The 7,759-nt window shown below is 40.9% G+C and overlaps 1 protein-coding gene across 1 annotated transcript; it reads left to right on the top strand.

Moving 5' to 3' along the window:
* Positions 1 to 3,175: 3,175 nt before the first annotated feature.
* Positions 3,176 to 7,507, top strand: LOC143317105 (trypsin II-P29-like). Its single transcript, XM_076725068.1, has 6 exons — positions 3,176 to 3,244; positions 4,254 to 4,274; positions 5,177 to 5,342; positions 5,450 to 5,709; positions 5,862 to 5,995; positions 6,624 to 7,507. Exons 1-6 carry the CDS (start codon positions 3,187 to 3,189, stop codon positions 7,023 to 7,025), a joined length of 1,041 nt encoding a protein of 346 aa, XP_076581183.1. The 5' UTR covers positions 3,176 to 3,186; the 3' UTR covers positions 7,026 to 7,507.
* Positions 7,508 to 7,759: the final 252 nt, after the last annotated feature.

The raw sequence follows: 7,759 nt of genomic DNA, 5'->3' as shown, positions 1-7,759 counted from the left end.
CTTGTGGGAAGTTTTGTCACTAATTTCATAGCTGCTCTTCTTGTTGATAAGTGTGTAATAATTTAAAACACACAGGCAAAAACATTGGTTAAATGTTATGGTTAATTTAAGGGAGCTCTGTATACATGCCACTCGACCAACATGTGCTGAAAGTGTGTCAGAGCTTGGGTGTGCCATGCATAAGGAGGAGCTGACCTTTATTCTGGAACAGAGAGGCACATCCTGCTGTGCTTGCACCGAAATCAAACTCTAAATGTTACACAATGTCTGATGGGTGTAACTGGCACCATCCTCATTCCTTTACAAATCCCTGAGAGTTTTCATTCTTCATTAAACAATGGGCCAAAAAGGACAAAGCAGCACTTCTCCTCATCATCTGTGTCACTTTTATTGTCTGTCACTTTTTAGCTTAGGTACTGCCAAATATCACTGCCTCATAATTGCACATAGCACACCTCTGAGAATAGCAGTGCTGGGAAACAGGTTCAATCAAACAAGAACTATTATTATCAATTCCTGCTTGAACAATGAGTTCCCAGTAATTTTACCTGATGAGTGCCCTTTGATACGAAACTGGACTCTCAAGGAAGATTGGAGATATTTCTGTGTCTTTTAAGAGAGCGCACAACCGACCAGAAAGCATACATGAAAACGAGAGATTATGTCGTGTTTGGCCTTCCATATTTGAATCAGACACTGGACATCATGTAAAACTCTTTCACTGAAAATATGAACAGTGTCAACACTATAAACATTAGTTTTCCCGCTGAGAACTCCTCTCTCAGCTTGTTTTGCAGGGCAGTCACAGCATGAGAAATATGCTGCCAGCAACTGCTGCGTTTCACACTAAATAAAATATTGATTTTGCTCTGTCATATTGCATGATTGAGTGCCAGGCATGTCTGAAGCTTTGATTGAGTGCATTTGAAATGTGTTTAGAAGATATGTGGGTGTTTGCCTCTCTGTCTGAGGGATCAGAAGCTTGGCAGACTCATCGTTATGCAATCAAGCGAATAGGTGCCACCATACACCTGTTCACACGCCTGGAAGGTGGCACATTCCAAGCTTGTAATAAGAGAATCACTGTTCTTGTCCGAAGCTCTCAGGAACAACTTTTCTAGTCTGACGGGTTTTAAAGAATTTCTTGTGAGTCTTGGTCTTGCTGGGAAAGCCATGAGAATCCAGGCCCCTTAGTCGATTCAGTGCCTTGACCTTGGCTTTCCTGACGTTTGACTAGCTTTTCTTTCACAATTAAGATATTTTAAGGCCCTGCACACCCCACAGATGTGTCACTTATTATTATTACCCCTATGCTCAAGTTAAAGTTTGCAAAATTTGTTACTAGAGTTGGTTATTTAATAGATAGGATAGATAAATAGATGGGGCCAGAAGCTGGGAGCTGGCAAGCTAACCACTAATCAACAGGTTGTTTGCAGTCAAAAGTTAAATTCAGAGGGCCGGAAGTGGAAACTGCAATGGATGGGATGAAGGAAAGTTCCTGCTGGGCTAATTAAATTATGAGAGAAAGGTATAAACAGAAAATCAGAACATATGTTAGATGTGACCGTTACGTTATGAAGAGGAGCGATTTTTTAACTGCACTGAAAGATTTGCTGCTATTGAGGCTGTAGATATAACAACTACCTGCTCATTGAGACGTCGTTCTACTCTAGAAAACAAGTGAAAGCAGACAAAGTATGGAGGCAAACAACTTTCTTTCAGCGGTTGGGTCCACGACCCCGATACCAAAGTGGTCCGGGATGACAGGGTGCATAGCGTCCTGAGGATTAACCGAACAGCAGACTTTCAGCTCCGCAATGCTGAATGTTGACATTTACGTTACAGGTGATCGCTTGGTTAACCACTCACAAAGGTGTGGTGTAACGCCACTGAAGACGTGGATTGTCCCAAAACAGGACAGAGTACATTATTATGTTCAGCTGTCGAGTGAAACTGTTAACGCTGATTTCACAAGTGTTAGTCGTGTTGCTTGTAGCTGTTACTTTAATCTATAGATTTATAACAATAGCTAATGTTACACCATTTCTACCATTGGCCCTCCATCTCCAGTTGGAGGGCAGTGCCACAACAAAAGAGTGACATGACATCATCAGCATTTTGTTCACCATTTCATTTCACTGCTAGCAAACTCTTTAGTTTGTTCAAAAGAAGTGTTGTTATCAATCAAAAAACAGTGAGTGGTAACTCATGAACTCTATGAACTCTATGCAGGGTTTTCAGAAAGGTGAGGCAATTTACAAAACTTGACCTGCAGCATTCTTCATGGTCTTAAGGAAACATTAACAAGTTCTTTTTGGCTGCACCATCATTGTTTGTACTTATTTCAGATGACAATAAATCATAATCAGAAAGCACAATAAGCAGGCTGAACACTTGTGACGGGGAGTTTGTCCACTCCTCAGAACTGAACTGAGTTACATAGAAAGCAAGCAGAAAACCCTTAGTGTTAAGCTTAATTTACAGAAAGTAATGCATCATGCTCCCCCATCGGGCTAATTTCAAAATGAGGTGTGAAAATTCAGGAAAGTTGTTTTAGTAAGCTGAAACAGTGACGCACTGAATGTCCTGTTGAAAAGCCTCATGATTAGCTACCACACAAGAGCAGTGACTAAACGCAGTTATGAGTCCTCTGTGTTCTCAGAGGACACTGTAAGTGAGTGATCAAATGCTTGTTAATTAATACCAAAATCTGCAGATGTGTAACTTTCATTTGTTTTTCTTTAACAAGTCAGTCATTGTGATTTGATCGAGAAGTGTGAGGTCACCATGTCGTCAGCAATGGATAAACTGTTATATCAGCCCGTCACTGTGGCCTCGGCACTGTAATCTCACAGAAAACACACATATACGATGAGATGTGGATAACAAAAGCATTTAGAGTAAATCCAAGGCCAGCTCATAACACCAGAGCCGACACTCATAGCAGCTTTAGGCACATTTTTCAAATGCCTGATTCAGTCCTTTCATTGAAACACTGACTTTAAAAGGAAGGAATACAGCAATAAAGCACTGCACAGATCAACACAAGGCAAGTGAGCTTGACTTGATCAGTATAGGTGAAAACGATATGATGATGGTTTGTGGAATGTGTGGCAGTGTGGGTGGAGCTAACCATAAAAATAAGGTATTTAAAGGTGAGGGCTGAGTGGAAGACGTACAGTGAAAATGGATGTCTGCAGGGTTCTGTGTGGTTTAACAGTGATGATCACTGTCTTGTCCAAAGGTAAGACAGACACTTTGATTTTTCTTTAAAATGATGTATATATATATTTCTTATTACTTGTATCAGGGGCTGAAGAAGCACAAAGACTATCGAGCTACTTTGCTTAAATTGACGTGAGGGCACTTGAGTTGAAAACTTCATGAGTACAAAAGTAGTTTTTTAAAGGCTCCTCTTAAGTGACACTTTCCCATCTGGTTACTGTGAAAGATCCCATCTGGCAACCTGCCTGTAACCATTCAGGTATGAAAACATTACACCAGCCAATGACGCTGCAGGCAGCGATGTTCTTCAAAGGGATGAACACCTTTTCTATACCAGTCCTCCTGGGGTGTGTAAAAATAGCAAAAACTGTGGGCTGAGCTTTAATTTCAAATTACAGAGCGAATATTTCATCCAAATGACTGACTTTTATGATGTAATTAAAAAAAAAAAACCTTTGCATCTTAGGTTGTACAGATTTTAGGGATCTGAAACATGTTAAGATAATCTAGAAAATGACATCATATGTAAAAGTACTAATATAGACAATATCAAAAACCACTAAATGGATACATTTCAAATAACTTCTTCTGAGAAATATTTTGCTCATATTTGTACTGTAATAACTGTAATAACATGTATTTGTAATAACATGGCTGTTACACAAAGGGAACCTCACAAGTTGGTGTCTCCTGGACCTCAAAGCAGTCTGGGAGTCCAACAGTTTCTCAACAATTTAGGCACAAAGGTCAAAACTGCCGCAGGTGTTAAAAGGCTGAACTGCTCCTTTTGTCCATAGAGATAACTGATATATCATCATATAATATCATGTCAGCCAAATCAGACGGGATCTAGCAGTTGTATTAAAAGGTTGACAAAATTCTGCTTTTTAGGTTTCTTTGGTGTTTTAGACCACAGTTAAACTTTCACGTATTCTGTGTTTTTGGTATGCAGTATGAAATGTGTGTCATCACCTGCTTCACCCTGAACAGTTTTGCTCAATGTTTTTCTTTTTGGGTTTTCATTGCAGGCTGTCATTCTATGCAGCAAAGTAAGTATCCAACTTTACAAGTTCTTCAAGTTTCATTTCCTCCTTTTAGCTTTCCAGAAAATAGACCGCACAGTGGCAAGAAGTAGCCTCATGCAGCACTTCCTTGTTCAGCAACAAGGAAGTGCTCCAGCCCAACGCCTGTCACCGTAGCCCTCGGCAAATGCAATGTCAGAGTAAATTTGCCTTCAGGCAAAAAAAAGCCAGTGTGATTGTGAAGTGGTTGGGACACAATGGGATCATAAAACTGACAAACTCCACGGTGCATGATGCAGCATACCTGTTTTCTAAAGATAGAAAAATTCCAAAAGCATATTTTAATATTCATACAGCAAAATGCAGCACGGTGCAAGGTGTGCTCCAAATGGGCTTTGTAGAGACTGTCCTCACCAGAAAAAACAGTTAATTTGTTAATGTTAATGTTAATAAACATAGTTAATGCTGCATCCATCTCATATGGAGTTACCTTCATTCCCAGTTTCCACTGTGTGGATGCACCGGGACACTGAGCTTCTACTGAAACTACCAATATATCTAACTTGGCCTTTAAACAAAACACAAATTTTGCAGAAAATTGCATCCAGCTGAAACAGCAAAGCAAAACCGTCAAATCCAGAGTGACGGAAGAGCATTGAACCATCTGAGCAGAATCCATGCTGCCACAGAGTGGACAGCTGGTCACTGAATTATATAGTCTGCTGGAGGCTTCTGTACAGGCAACGCTTGAGGGACCTTCCAGAACAAGACAACTTATCAAGAGATATTTTGCACTATTAAAGAAAGGGGGTTCTGTAGATTGCGATTTCTGTGACAAAGAAAAACTAAAAATTTTAAAACTCAAGGACTTTAAAGGTGGTAGTTCTTGTTGCTTATACTCCATGTTTAACTCTTGTCTCTTCCATCAGAATGTGGCGTGGCTACAAATAACCTAAGAATTGTGGGAGGTCAAAATGTGGCTCCGGGAAGTTGGCCCTGGCAAGTCATTCTAGAGGAGAAGTCCTTTGGTCCCTTCTGTGGGGGGTCCCTAATTACCAGCGAGTGGGTGCTGACAGCTGCTCACTGCCTAACACCGTAAGCCATCAACTGCAGCAATTGCAGATGTTAGTACCAGGTGAAAATGGGGATATGAACGGTCACTCATTTGTAAATTTTGTTTTTTTTTCTTTGTGTTGAAAAAGTGGTGACAAAGTAGTGGCTCGTATGGGACTCTACAGCCTGACCGGTGAAAACCCCAATGAAGTGTCACGGGCAGTTGATAAGATCATGTGCCATCCTGAGTACAGCCGCTTCACCTTCGACAACGACATATGCCTTCTGAAGCTGTCAGCCCCTGTGAATTTTACAGACTACGTATTTCCAGTCTGCTTAGCCTCCGAAAACAGCACTATCCACACCGGGACTAGCAGCTGGATCACTGGTTGGGGTGCGACTGGCAATGGTAAGCTACATAACAGTATAAGAGCCTAGATGTGCCGTGATGCATGCGGCATCTCTTAGCTGTACCTTCTGTTTATTCTCTTGCCTTTTACTGTTTGAGTGTTTTTGCTTCCACACCGATTTGAATCTTAATGTTGAAATATCTCCAATTAGGTAGCTTTCCCAATATCCTTCAGGAGGTGAACGTACCAGTAGTGGGAAACAATGAGTGCAATTGCTCCTACGGTGAAATCACAGAGAACATGATCTGTGCTGGGCTCACAGAGGGAGGGAAGGATTCATGTCAGGTGAGTATTTGTTAAGTAATGCCTTGTTGATTCCTGCCAAAGACACTAAAAAAGAAAAATCTTAATTAATGTACCAGAAATATGCAAAATTACATCAGCGAGCTGTAGATGATGCACATCTTTACTAGCTTGTCTTTGTCTACCTGAAACATTGGAATTGTTTTAGTTTAGTTTTATCCAGACTTGAGTTGTTTTGTTGCTGGTTTTGTGTTGCAACAACTGCTAAAATTCCTGGCAGTGGCATCACGTTACTGGAAAAGATGCTTATGGCCAATTATTTTTCTACCGATACTGATTGTTAATTATTCAACTAATTGCTGCAGCTCCAGTTTCTCATGGTTGTTTAGTTTTTATTAGAGGAAACTGTACTTTTGTCTAGTTATTGTTTTTATAGGGAGTCAATAAATCTTGTCATCGGTTTTGTTAATCGAACCACTGACAAGACGAGAAGATCAATAGGCTTTGTGCTAAGCTAGGCTAAACATGGATATCCGTCCAAAGGAGCTCAGACTTCAACAGTGACCAAATAGCACTGCAGGATTTATGCTTCACGTGGATGATTCAGAAAGAGGTCCTCCTCTTCTAAAGACCTCCTATCCCAACAATTATCATCAATTTGTCTCCACAGGGAGACTCAGGGGGGCCAATGGTGACCAAAGAAGATACTGTCTGGGTTCAGATTGGGGTTGTGAGTTGGGGTGAAGGCTGCGCCCTGCCTTACCGTCCTGGAGTTTACGCTCGTGTATCCCAGTACCACGAATGGATCAGCAACATCACTGGCAGTATGGAACTAGGCTTTGTTAGCGTCATTTCCTCAGGAGAGGACAGTGACGGCAACTATACCTGTCTTCCACGACCAATCACCACAACTACTACAGAGCCACCTCCATCGACACCTCCCATCGTCACTCGCGATTGTGAAAGTGTATTTTGCGGAGGTGATAGTGTGATCCACTTCTCCTACTTCTCTCACTTCATCTCACTCTGTGTTCTACTTCTTTCACTCTATGTCCTGGTTGGTAACGCATAACATGAAAATGAAGCTATTTACAGTTAAAGGTTTCTGTGCTTCTGTGTCTCAATCACTGGGTTTTTAATGAGCATTGTGTTTAAGAAGAGTAAGTCAATACCATGCTTGAAAGCAGTGTCTCACTACCACCTCTGAAGGAAAGTTTCATGCCTGTTTCACCTGGATGTGGACAAAAATGTGTCCTACCTGCAAGCAAGCCAAACAGAGATGTGCTTGACCACACCTGTACATCACTGTAGCAAAGTTAAACCACTGGAGGTCAGCGAACACAACACGTCAGTGTGGTGTTGAGCTACTCGTCAGATTTTATGTTGATTAGAGAAACGTTTAAAATCAGTATTATATTGAAAAGGTAATAATTTAATAAACAACAGACGGTTGGGTTGGGTTATGTTCGATACACTATAATAACTGTATAATCTGCAATACAACTTGATTCAAATGCTGTTTTTTCCAGGCAGGTTTAACAATAAATATACAACGGACATTGTTTTTTGTTTTTGCCTTCCTTAAACATTCAGCAGACATAGAGCAGCATCAGCATTCATTTAAAGTGCTTTAAGGCCACCTGATAAATGCCTGAATGAAAGGACCACTATGGTTACTGATTACCTTACAGATTCAGATTTTCCATTGAAAAACCTTCTGCCCCGTGCAGGGTTGGATGGGGGCAGTGGAAACAAGGTATAAACACAGCACTGACATGAGGCAATCCAACAGTTACAGAACAACAT

This window comes from Chaetodon auriga, chromosome 24, assembly GCF_051107435.1.
Source record: "Chaetodon auriga isolate fChaAug3 chromosome 24, fChaAug3.hap1, whole genome shotgun sequence".
In the NCBI taxonomy this organism is placed as follows: domain Eukaryota; kingdom Metazoa; phylum Chordata; class Actinopteri; order Chaetodontiformes; family Chaetodontidae; genus Chaetodon; species Chaetodon auriga.
This window is presented reverse-complemented; position numbering and strand designations above follow the sequence as displayed.

What these genes read in the sequence shown, in the direction of transcription:
- LOC143317105 (XM_076725068.1), top strand. Translation starts at nt 3,187, where the DNA reads ATGGATGTCTGCAGGGTTCTGTGTGGTTTAACAGTGATGATCACTGTC. An exon ending in GCTGCTCACTGCCTAACACC is followed by an intron (nt 5,343 to 5,449) that starts GTAAGCCATCAA and finishes GTGTTGAAAAAG; the next exon opens with TGGTGACAAAGTAGTGGCTC. An exon ending in TTGGGGTGCGACTGGCAATG is followed by an intron (nt 5,710 to 5,861) that starts GTAAGCTACATA and finishes ATCTCCAATTAG; the next exon opens with GTAGCTTTCCCAATATCCTT.